Raw genomic sequence first — 13187 nt, forward strand, 5'->3', positions numbered from 1 at the left:
CTTGGACCTGGACTTGGTACAATAGTACACATAATAACCCAGCCCTGGAAACTCAGACACGTTACCACTTCCTGTTCCTCGTAGACAACTCTGACAGCCACACTGGAAACTGCTGTTTGGATCCAGTCTCTCTCTCTGTCTCTGTCTCTCTCTGTCTCTGTCTCTCTCTCTCTCTCTCCCTCTCTCTCTCTCTCTCTCTCTCTCTCTCTCTCTCTCTCTCTCTCTCTCTGTGTGTCTCTGTCTCTCTCCCCCTCTCTCTCTCTCTCTCTCTCTCTCTCTCTCTCTCTCTCTCTCTTTTTTGCTCGCTCGCTCTCTGTCTCTCTCTATCTTTCTCTGTCTCTGTCTCTCTCCCTGTCTCTCTCTCCCCCCTCATTCCTATTTGCATCACAACAGCCAATGTCATGACATGTACTGTTTAGGCTGGACGCAAGTGGCGAAACTTAAGCAAGCATCTGGCTAGCATTTGGAGAGTCCTGTGTTTATGGTTTGACTTGGCATCAAATGTTTTGTTCTTTCTTAAGAACAAATGGGGAAGTCAGTGTCCCAAGTATATATGGCTCTTCCACAAATAGATGTTCCCAGTTCCCAGTTATTCGTGAGTAAAGTTCAGAGAGTGGACCCTCCACTTTGCCACTTTGCCCAGTCAGGAATATTTTCCTTTGTACATATGCAATTTACTTCATATGCGGCCAACTGCGTTGGTGTTGGAATCTTACTACTGTGTGGTCACAGACAGAGACATATCCCCCTCGGCAAGGCTTTGCTTTAACCATGTTCCAGTTTACTGTGGAGGAAGTGGTATGGCACACCCATATTGTTCTGGAGGACTCGTCACTGACACCCCCAGACTTAACCCCCAGACTTAACCCACATTGATTGATGAGTGTTGTTCCCATGCCATAATATGGGTCTATTGTCCCAGACGGCTGGAGAGGTTAATGAAGGAACTTAATTTGTACCCCATTAACAGCCATTTATCCCTCTATGCCATCAAAACGGTCTTAATTGACCGGTATAATTAACCTATACAATGTTTATTTTCACAGTCAGATTCTCTAACTGCAATTGAATGTTGTTGTTTTTTTGTTAGTTGGCAAAAATAAGAAAATCACATTAATCTGTCCTTGTGCTGTTTTATTTAAGCACCCTGCTGCCCTCCCCTTTGCTGCCAGGCTCCAATAATATTTCACGTTAATTAAACTGATTTACAGCCAGTTGTAACACTAGACGTAATTGGCCAGAGTTAATCATGTGGATATCGTAAGTGCTCTCCAGCATAAAACATGAATTGATGATGCTTTCCAAAGCTGTTTCCAGGAGCTCGCCACATAATGAATACCGGTACAGACAATCGTGTAATTTAACTTGTATTTATCTCTGGAGAAACAAGCCGTTCTTCAATGGCTGTTTGTTGTCAGGACGGTTCCGTTTCAAACACCGTTTTTTTTTTTATCTACTTGACTGAGAATGTTCCAGATGGCCCAGATGTTCAGGTTCAGACACGTGCACTGTAAGTTGTTCTGGCGGATGAAATATCGCCTCCTCCTACAAGCTCTCTACCAACAAGGTTATCACCATTTCTCATATCCACCACACATGGATCTTATGAACACCATTCATATAACGTATCCCCTGCTTGCCCCCTCTCAGGGGAAATATACGATGATGATAATAATATATGCCATTTAGCTTTTATACAAAGTGACTTACAATACACTACATGATACAGGGTATGTTCTTACGGCATGTCTCTGGAGGTGTGGCCGAAGCCGACATGGCTGATTAACACAGATGACATCATCTCAGGGGTAGTAAATGGTAGCAGGTGGGCAGGAAGAGGAGAGGCTGGACCGAGACGCCAAACCCTGATGGATTCCACAGCTGGGACCAGATGGCCAACCATGCACCTCACAGGGTTGAGCCCTGAGGGACGCCGCCCCCTGAATCCCAAAAGTGCACTAGATGGAACTCGGTAGAAAGTCTACTTCGGTAGACCTGAGAGAATTGGATAGGTAGTAGGCCTAAAGCAATAGGCTGATGTTTCCTCTGTCCTATCAGAGAGCAGAATGAAGCTGCCGTAGCAACCATTTTGCTTACGCACCATTATTAATCCTCTCAGATGCGAGCCAGACATTGTTTTGAGACGAAGGCATGTCCTGTCCAGTTGGGATCAGATGGCCAACTATGCACCTCACAGAGTTGACTCACCAGTCCTTCAGGGGTGTTGGCTGGTGCCGTGCACCTTTCCCTGCTATTCTCAGGGTGTGAAGGGCCATATACAAACAGTCACACTCTCAGTGGTAGCACTTAGATGTGAGTCATGACCCTTATCAGTTGGCCTTATCAATGAGTCAAATTGGGAAAGTTCTTTGTGATGAAAGAACTAAGTGATACGCGTCAGATTTTACAGTCCAACGCGAGTTAATCATTGGAGTTTACATTTACATTTACATTTTTGGCATTTAGCAGACGCCTTATTCCAAAGCGACTTACGCTCAATACATTTGACTAAGCAAGTGAATCATCAATCCACCAGTCGTAGCAGGAAGAATAATCCAGCTCAGGCCCGGGGGGCCATTGGCAGTCTCTGTGCTAGAAGGAAAAATCTACTTCTATCACCATCTTCTAAAAAAAACGTTGTTATTATTATATAGACACTGGAGAAACAGAGAAACGGTACAAGGGGGGCAATAGAAGTTTTAGGGGACACAGTAAATGGGAAAAAGCGGGTGTCTTCAGGGGACGCAGTGCTGGGGGGCAGTAGAAGTCTCAGGAGGAGCAGTCAATGGATTTCTTTTTGACCATTGCTTGTGAAGTCTAAGACAAAGTGTATTTGTTGCTGTTGCTGTAAAACAGTCTTTTGACCGTATCCATGTTCATTGTGAACAGTCTCAGAGTGATCTTTGTGAAACGCCACACAGGCTCAGTGGTCAGGCACGGGGGAATAGTCGGGGAGAAAACAATGCTGTGAGTGTACAACAGCCACCGGATGCTTCCAGAACGCTGTGGGTGATCTGTGTTATATCTCCTACTGGAGCAAGGAGGAGGCGGGTCGGGGGGTCCTGTGTAATTGTTCCAGTAAGGAGGGGCCTGACCTGAGGATCATTTATCAAACCGCTGGACCCCCATCTGTGATAGGGGACTCCCAGCTCTAAACCACAACATGTGGTTTTACTCGATTCTTACTGTATCCCAATTCTCTACCCCCCTCCCCATGAAGTTTACACTTGTGCACTCCCCCACATGGGCCCAGTGTAAGGCATGGACTTCTTCATTACATTAGTGTAGCCATGGGCCTCAGCAAGTCTTCACTACAGAGGACATCAGTCCTTTTCCCTGAAGTGTGTTGTTGTCAACACAAGGAAAATGTGTTTCCTTCATGTGCATCGAGGGAGGGAGGGTGGGAGGGAGGGTGGGAGGGGGGAGAGAGAGAGGGAGGGAACGAGAGAGAGAGAGAGGGGGGGAGAGAGGGAGGGAGAGAGAGAGAGAGAGAGAGAAAGGGGGGGAGAGAGAGAGATAGAGGGGAGGGAGAGAGGGGGGGAGAGAGCTCCCTCTGTCTGCCTGTTTGCCAGCTTTGGAGCATGGAGTGTGCTCACAGGAGCCTGAGGTGGGAGTGTTCTGTTATTCTCTTGTATGAACAACTCCCTGAGGAGAGCGTGCTTTATCAAGTGTGAGTTCTGCTGGTGAGAGAGTGAGTGAGTTGACCTGAATTGAACACAGCCCGAAAACACTTTTATTCAAACTGGGTGTGGTGATTCGGTAAATGACTGTGTGTCTCAATGTTTTTTACGGTTGAGAAAGAGGTTGTGTGACTATAGAACTAAGCAGTCTGGAACACCCACCCCTTAGAGAACACAAACAGAGGAGGTAACACGAGAGCCAACCTGTGTGTGTCCTAGATCGCTCCCTCATTGGTCGCTGTTGGTTCTCTCTGCTCCAGATGGGATATTTCACGCCATATTAGACACACACTTGCACTCTCTCTACCTTACTCACAGACACCCATGCACCTGTTACTCACACGCGCACACGCACACGCACACACACACACACACACACGACACACACGAGAGACACACACACACACACACACACACATTCATCAGATGAAAGAGTGCCGAGTTTACACTAAGTGACAGAATGAGGATGGATCATATTCCCGTCTCCTGGGTTGATTTGCTGACTAACGATTGATGATGATGATGATGATGATGATGATGAAACCAGAGTAATCTCACTCGGGCCAGAGAGCATTAATAACCAAAGCACAGCAGTGATGTCCTCATCACCAGATGACTGCAGTCATTTACGAGTGTCATCTATCATACTGGCGTGACAACGATTTCCTCTACTCACAGTGTCATATCTCAAGCCCACTAGGAGGAATGTCGGTCGGTTTATTACTACAGCTCATTATAATCATCTAGTATTATACTGTACCTCTCCCAGTTGAGTCATTTGGTGTGTATTTATGATGACATGACTAACCGTTCAGACACTAAGCTCTGATACTGGGAATGAGCTTAGGATGGAAACCAATTGTGTGGCAATGGTGATATTTGGTGCATGCCTTCATGACTGTACCGTAGGTGTTGGGATTAGGGTCAGCAAAGGGATGCCGGTAGCTGGGATTAAGCAACCTTCCGACTGTGGCACTGCCTTAGATGACAGTGTTCTATCTTGATGGGATTTGCTGAATAGGCTACTTGGATTTCTGAGACTCAAGTATCGTTGGGAATGAGATTGTACAAGCAATGGGATATGACACTGTCTTCCATAAACTGTGTGTACACACACCTGCTGCTATGTATGAAGCATTTTCTAACAAGTCATGGACATCGGCCTGATCCACATCAATTCCGCAAAAGGCATGGTCCTCTATTAGATCCAGTTGCATAGGCCCGGTCTAATATCTGATCATTCCTCCCACCCAGCCCCACAGGAATTAGACTGCATAGGAACCTAATACTGTCTGAGCTAGGACACTCCCTCCCTTCCTTTTCTCTCCTTGATGTTTTGGAGAGAGACCCCGCCTTGTTCACAGAATGGGACTCAACTCAAGTTGATATTCACTATATTCTTCATATCTTTTACCTCTCTTCTCCCCTCTCCCTCTCTCTCTCTCTCTCCCACTCTCTCTCTCTCTCCATCAATCAGCTCTCCGGAGGCTGTGAGCTGACGGTGGTGCTGGTGGACTTCGCGGCGGGTTGTTCCAGCGAGCTCAGCATCCAGACGGGTCAGACGGTGGAGCTGCTGGAGAGGCCCAGCGACAGGCCCGGCTGGTGTCTGGTGCGTACCACCGACCGCAGCCCCCCCCAGGAGGGTCTGGTCCCCAGCAGCGCCCTCTGCGTCTCTCACTCCCGCAGCAGCGTGGAGATGGAGTGCTTCTTCCCCTCCGGGAAAGGTAAAGGACTTTCTTTCTTTTTTTTACAATATTTGTATTATCATTTTTATATACCAACATCAAAGACAAAATAACAAAAGACAAAGAAAGAGAAACATACAATAACAAAGTTCACAAACATAGACACACACAACTTGCATCAATTTCGGATTGAATCAAAAACAAAACAAAAACAAAACTTTCCTCCACTTTGTATAAAGTATTATATCCTACATGTTCTTCGTGTATGGTTCCCACAGCTTGTCTAGGGAGTCTAAAGTCTAGGTAAAGGACATTTAATTTAATTGTGTATTTAGAGCAGCATAGATCCCTGTGTTTTGTATTCGTTAATGTGAGAGATTTCGGACAGACATAATCTGGTAGAGCCAGACAGCGCTGCCTGTAAAATCGGGGTCGAAATGAGGACAAATCTCATCTGCCTCTATTGTTTTAGGCTATCATAGATTAGAACACCTGATTTTTATCTTAATCACCTTATCTTAATCGTTTTGTATTCATTTGGCTGAATAGAATTTGCATAAAGGTCCATGGTATTGGTGTTCTATATTCTGTTTTTAGAAGTGTCTTTTCAGAACAGCAACAGACCTTTTTGAAAATCCATAATGAAACAATTTGTGGTCTTACCTCTAGAGGGAGCAGTTGGTTGACGTTAGCACTGGAAGAAGGTTTGACACAGGAGAACCTAAGTGTATAAAGCCCCATATGTGGAATGTTGTATTGTCCTCGAGTACATTATTTGGCTAATTGTAGCCAATCTTTAAATACTGTATGTTGGCTGCTTGCTTCATTGCTATCAGAGCTGTATCTGGCCCTGAAGCTCCTTCTCTAGTTGTAATGACCCCTCACTCTAAAATAACCTTAATGGTATCAGGGCCCAGTATTACAAAAATGTTAATCTAGATCAGAATAATCCGGATTCCTTTTTATCTGGCAAATTGAGTTGTAAAACAAGTAGTAAATACTGGGTCCTGAGTTTTGATCTAAAGTTGAGCATGGACCACATGAACAACAGAGAACATTAAGTTGTGAAGGCATTAAGGTTTGAGGTAAGGCTTCAAGTACATTTCTTTAATGTCTTGATGAAAGCTGCTGTCAACATTGAGTTAATTGCCCAATTGACTCAAAATGCACTGTTTTAACTGAACTATGTCACTGTATAGGCAGAGCAACTGACCACAGAACTCTCCAGAGTATATTGAAGTTAGGGTCATATGTTCATATGTGTCATATTGAACACAACAATGGTAGCCATTCATTCTCGTTAAGCCAAGCACATGAATGGCAACCCCTTAGTAACAGAACATGGGGTTTGCTTTATAAGAAGTTAGAATTAGCACTAATGCTGGTTGATTATGCTGTTGTTGACCACTTTGACAGCTTGTGTGTGTTCTCATGTTTGAGTCCATGTCGTGAAATCACCGGCTATTGTCAGCTGCCACTGTGGGTTTTGGATGGACCTCTTGTTGTTGTCCCCTTTGACTCCTTAACTCATTTCCTTTTTTTGTGAATTAGGACTCTAAAACATCCCTTCCAGAAGGTTCTTAGCCTGAGATTACTTCCTGCACCTCCTACTTACAACTGCAGGCAGAACACAGAAAGGGGTCATTTTATTTGCATTGGTTTGAGTGGGACACTCACACAACCCCACTGTCTGAGGGAACATAATTACATTAGCAGAGCACTTTCCATTTCACACTTTTATTACTTTGAACAAGTTCCATGGTTATTCTGAATGTAGCTGATATCAAGCATTGCAAGTTATGTAATTACAAACCCGATTGTTGCGGTTGGCCTAATTTGACAGTGTGTAGTGTAAACACTGTAACTGTAGAACATGGCCTGTAACCTATTAGGATTTTTGCCATTTTTCATTCTGAGCAGTAGCTGCTCTCTCGCTGAACCACTTCACTATCTTATATATAGCCTCCTGTGTCCTCACTTTATTACATACTTGAGCATTTGACATGCTATAAAATGATATCTTACTGAAAATACATGTTCCCTAGATGCTCGCAGGCCCGTAACCTTGAAAATCCTACTTCCTCCTCCCCATCAGTTTCCTCGATTAAAAAAAAATGTGCATGCTAGCAGTTGGCAATGACTCTTTGTTTTAGAGAGAATAGGATTTGTTTATGGGGAGGTGGCTGGCTGAGGTTTTGCTACACGGTTCCCAGCCACAGTGTACATGTTGTATGATGGGTACGTTCCCAAAATCGTACATTCCCAAATCGTTGCTTTTTTCGAAATCATAGAACAATAGACTGTCTCAATATTTACTCCATGTAATCTGTGTCTGATTCCTGCACTAGCCTCACCTGATATGAACTCTATTACACATGCACACTCACGCCCACACGCCCACACACACACACACACACACACACCCTTTCTTGTGACCCTGTGGATCTCCATGTGATCATTTTCCTGTATCATCTCTTACATTTTGAGGATTGGCTTAGCCCACACAAAGCTCTCTCTTGTCGCCTCGTCAGCTAGATGACCTCCACCACCTCCCTGAGTGACATACCGTTCTTTGATGAGGCGGATGTTTCTCCAAAATCACATGACCTATGTCTACATACTACAGAAGCTGCCCCAGAGTGTATCAGCAATAGGGGAGGCTGGTGGAGGCGTACATGGGAGGACGGGCTCATTGTAATGCATGGAATGGAAAGAGGAATAGTATCAAATACAGACGTTGTAAGGCATGAAATGGAATCAGGGCTTGTGTGTGTTCGATACCATTCCTCATTCCATTCATTCCATTCCATACATTACAACGAGCCAGTCCTCTGATGTACTGGCCTCCACCAGCTTCTGACAAGTGCACTGACATGAAAGTCACCCCTAACTCTAGTGAACCGAAACAAAAAAAAAACGCGTCACCGCGATTAGATCTCTTGACCTCTTGAAGTTTCGGGTTATATTTTGTTAGTCAGCACCTTGCCTTGCGTGCGAGTTCTTTATTCCTTTTGTGCCGCTGTCAATCTTGAAGATGTAGGCGAAGACGATCGAAGCCATGCAAGATCAATGTAATTATTTAAAACTAACGTGTCTCATATCTGTAAATAATTGTTAATGTTAGGTTCCTGTAAATGTTCACACTTAGCCCTTGTATACAGCACCATACACGTATGTTCAAAGTCACCTATAGGGTTGTTATTTAGGCCACTCAAACAAGAGGTGAGTCATGCTTGGCTGTCTCTTTTTAATAGCTGTTTTCTGTTTACTGCTCAGTTAGACACAGTTAGTTCACACAGCTCACACATTGGCTCCTCTTTGTACAGGGGATCAGATCATTTGCCTTCACTCCATATTCCGCAGGATACGACTCGCCTCACAGAAAGAGCCGGCATTGTCTTTCCACAGCCTATGCAAATCGAAGAGCCCCGTAGTATGTCGCCAGCCGTGCAATATGGAAATATGAACACAACAAATGTGCCAGTTTCATCAAGTGTGCAGGGGGCCCATGCTATTCTTAGTACGAAGAACTATGGATAGCCCCCCCCCCCCCCCCCCCCATCACCACCTATTTTCCCTCCAATTCTGTTCTATTACTGTTCTATTCTATTCTATTACAGATAGAAGTCTGTTACTAACTAGTTCAGGGACTGTGACTCTAGAAAAATATATAAATAAGGCCATTGTTGTTTCAAACAGCCAAAGTGCCTTTGCCTGAGCCCAGAACTGGGACACTGCAGGTATATGGAGCTGGAGTTGTGCCGTTTAGTTTATCTGGGCTATGTGGCAGGTGTCTCAGGCCTCTGTAGGGGATTCTGAGACAGAGACAGAGCGAGAGAGACCGGGTCAGCGCTCTAGGCCGAGGCACACTGAGTAACTTACCTCCAGATGGACCACCACGTCCACGGACTAGTCCAAGGGTGTTTGAAGATGACCAGGGGGAAACGAGGCTAGAGCTTTGTTTGTTCACGAGTCCGTTCTGATCGCTATTTTAGAGAGAGTTAGATAATTCGTTTTGCAATGGCTTAGAGTACCTGAATGAATAAATAAATGAATGGTTATCCTTAATGAAATCACATTTCTATAATGCCTACCCCAGTATTGATGAATGAGGAAGTGTTAGAGTCTGAGACCAGGAAACTTGACTTTGACTTTGGGGAATGTAAAGGAATGCATGTTCTAGCTATCATTCGCTCATCCTCTGTCAGGAAATGCTAAGCATTCTATCTGCTCTACGTTGGTCTTTGGTATTTACAGTAGTAGAGAAGGTGATCAGTGCACCTTTTAACATAAATATGTTGTCGTAACTAAGACTTTTAATTGGTTCCTCTCTCCAGGAGTTGTTACTTACTTGGCAGTGTAACCTTTGGCGTGCTATAAAATGATCACTATAAACCGGTGATTCTTTTATTTATCTTATTAAATGTATTTCTACTAATTGGTTTTATTTTCCATCTATGCTGTTGTATTTATTTGTTCTTGTAAAGCACTTTGAGCTGCATTTTATGTATGAAAGTTGCTCTACAAATAAAGGGTATTTATTTATAATTTATTTAAGATAAAGGGTATTTCAGTGGAGGCAAGCCTTTCGGCTGGTCGGTTGCTTTGTGTCTGAAGACAGCTCTTTGCTTTCATCCGTGGTAATAACGTTGCTCTTATCAACTTATGAGGAATGTACTCAATATGACTTTGGACAGTACTCCCACTCCTAGCCTTATGATTATCAAACTGCTGGTAGGCAGATAAGAGTGCCTATGGCAATAACAAGCTATGTAAACAACAATGAGTGTTGTACCGGTACTTTTGTTTGCGAGTACAAAATTAGTAGTGTCTTTTGTCAAAGGGACGTGTAACAAAAGTCTGGTTTGTGTAATCCGCACTCAGTGAATCAGAGAGAGTGTAGGGCGCCCCTCCCCTCCCTTCCCTCTCTCCCTGTCCCTCCCCTCTCTTGAGTGGTGGGGTAGGCTCAACTCAGAGCAGTGGCGTGTAGCCTGGGTATGTGGATCTATGGTCTTATCTCTCTCTCTCGGTCTCCCCGTGTGTTCGTCTACTGGAGCCATGAGCTTCTAGCTGCTGGTGCAGGATGAAAAGAGGGAGATATTGCCGTGCTTGTTGTGGTTGGATCCTGTCAAGGTGCTGCTGTTGCTGCTACCCTGTGACAGGTGCGTATAGTTCAGAGGTATGCGTGTGGACGTGTGTGTGTGTGTGTGTGTGTGTGTGTGTGTGTGCGTGTGCGTATGCGTATGCGTGTGTGTGTGTGTGTGTGTGTGTGTGCGGTCCTGCCAGACGTTCCCGACACAGGAATGGAGAACAGGTTCTGATGGGTGTGGATGTTCCCTTTCCCACAGCAGTTTGATGAGTTTTCTCATCAAAGCGCTCCGATTATTGAGCCATCGTTTTTAGGACACAGGGGTCAGGTATTGCTTGTATCGGATTTGGCATAAGCTGGTTGACATTGTTAAAAAAAACAGCCATCCGTATCCACTCCTAGTGAACATTGCATGACATTGTCAGTCTTTACTGTGTGTACTTCTTTGGAAGGTCAAGGTGTTTACTGTTCCTCCCTGAACTGTTTGAACAGTAGTCAGTACTGTCTCTAAAAGTGACACTCTCCACAGAGGATATGTAGATGTTGATTACACTGTGTGTCCTCTGTCATATGGCTCTCTGTGAGTCAGTCAACTATGTGGGACAATGCTGCACTGTCACTCATGATGGAACGCTAGAGACTATCATTTGTTTATCATTTTTTTTGTTTAGCTTTCATTTTCTTTCCTTGTGTGTGTTTTCTGTTGACCAGGGCTTAGTGCGTCATTGTCTTTTAAAGACCACAGAGGCCACGTTCCTGCCCGGTCCACCTCTAATGCCACCCTAAGTACTCCTCATTATCCATTAACCCAGGAAGTATCTTTTGCAATGATTGATAAGAGAGATCGCAACAAACATGGACACTTAACGTGGAGAGAGAGAGCTCTGCCCCCGTCATAGTGCTGCTGTGCTCATGGAGAGGTGGAGGAGAGTCTGTGGTTTGAGCTGTGACTGAAAACACAAAGCAGTTTTTCTCTCTCTCCTTCAGAGGGTGAAGCACTCTATGAGATGCTCACTGGGGAACTGAGCCAGAGTGCTCAATACTCTCAGTCAGTCACAAACCGTTCTGTTCTGTTCTCAGAACTTCTCACAGACCCGACGTATGAATATGTGTATGAATTCTGAATAACTGTACTGAGGATACCAGTAGTCAGTTGTTCATGAAGAACTGGAGGCTTGACGGCTGTGATGTGAAATCCAGCTTTTGTAACGCACATATGTATTCCGTTTGATTTTTCTATATTCAGACTGAATGTTATTCAATATTTATCGCCACTCCAAAAGTAAGCCACAGCATAACATATCATAAACAATTTGATTTCCTTTTCCTCTCTCTAACCTACTTTCTTTTTGAGGAGAGCTTCGGTACACGGCTACGGTCTTTGAAGACCAAATTAGCCACAAATCCCCCTTTCATCTAAAGAATTACACCAAGTTCCCTTTGATGATGACGACTCTTAGGGGGGGCGAACTTTAGGGAGGGCTTGCCTGCTTGTGGATAGGGGTGCCTCTGCTCTCTCTCTCTTTCTCTCTGTAATAGTTGCCCTACCTGCTAACTAATAGGGAATATTTTCCTCTTTGTATTTCCATGTTGTGGTTATTAGCGGTCGTTGTTGTTGTTGTTGTTGTTGTTGTTGTTGTTGTTGTTGTTGTCATTAAGACATTAGGGGCAGTTCCTGCTACTGACTCGCTGTAGAGGAGCCACACTCGGAGGTTAGAGGGAGAATTGAAACAACTCATGTGTTAGAATGCATGCAATGTCATCATTCCAGATTTTTTTGTGTCATTGCCATATCACTGACTGGAAGGAATTGACCACAGCCTTACTGTAATAACCTTTTAAAGAAAAGCAGGATAACCCTGTTTTCCTTTCAGCCAGATTTACTGTCAAGTAGACACATCAATCACCTTATGGTGAACCCAGTGATCAAAGTCCCCGGCTGATTTATTCCATTACTAACAACAGAACATATCAGTCATAAGTAGTTCGGTCATTTAGTTTCAGGAAGTTCCATAATATACGAAAGTATAATCCTTTCCTATCTTCTGGAACTTCCTGAAACTAAAAAACGTATGATTGACATGTTCTGCACATTGAAGCAGACATGCAAATTGTGTAAAAACCTGTGTGACCAGGCAATGTGTAACACTGAGAGAGTCCTCGCCGACGCTTTTAAGTCTTAATTCACCCTAGTTTCTGAATAGACACCATTCATAGGGCCCCGAGACTCGTCTTGCCTTTAATTAAGAACCATGAATGACTGTTCGCTCCCACCTAGAGGGACATGGCACAGTGTATAATTATTCAGGTGGAGGTTAAATACAAAGACCCTGTGTTACTCCATCTCTCAGAACTTCTCCGCAGGTATTTGGAAGAAAGGTGTTATTGACGTGCACTTTTTTTTTTCTCAAAAAGAGAGACAGACATGAGAATGAGTGTGGAGATGTGAAGAAGTGTGTTGTTAGACCTCAATGTGGGCCATTGTTCTCATGTGGCTGGAGAGTGGTGAATCAGGTACATTCAGAGAGAATACTTCTGGGGGCTCAGATTCAGCCTGGTGCCTGCTGAGGTGTGAGTGGCCCAACTGGAAACCTGTAAGTGATCTAGTCCTCCTTCTCATCCTTCTCTTTGTCCTCCCTCCTCCTCCTCCTCCTCTTCCTCATCTTCTTCTCCCTCTTCATTTGTAAAGCGCTCCCTTCTTCTACTCTATTCCCCTACTCCCCTTCCTCTCAT

At 44.4% G+C, this 13187-nt stretch overlaps 1 protein-coding gene across 5 annotated transcripts in view; it reads left to right on the forward strand.

Moving 5' to 3' along the window:
* The window catches only part of kalrna (kalirin RhoGEF kinase a), a gene marked incomplete at both ends in the record, with an annotated part of 159815 nt that overhangs the window by 124808 nt on the left and 21820 nt on the right, over nt 1-13187 (forward strand). For all 5 annotated transcript variants that reach the window (XM_080535635.1, XM_080535636.1, XM_080535637.1 and 2 more), the window contains one exon: nt 5158-5404. In XM_080535635.1, the coding sequence (XP_080391761.1) occupies nt 5158-5404 (247 nt within the window). The remainder of the gene's footprint in view (nt 1-5157; nt 5405-13187) is intronic.

The sequence above is a fragment of the Nansenia antarctica genome, assembly GCF_963989245.1.
Source record: "Nansenia antarctica genome assembly, chromosome: 7".
Classification (NCBI taxonomy): Eukaryota; Metazoa; Chordata; class Actinopteri; order Argentiniformes; family Microstomatidae; genus Nansenia; species Nansenia antarctica.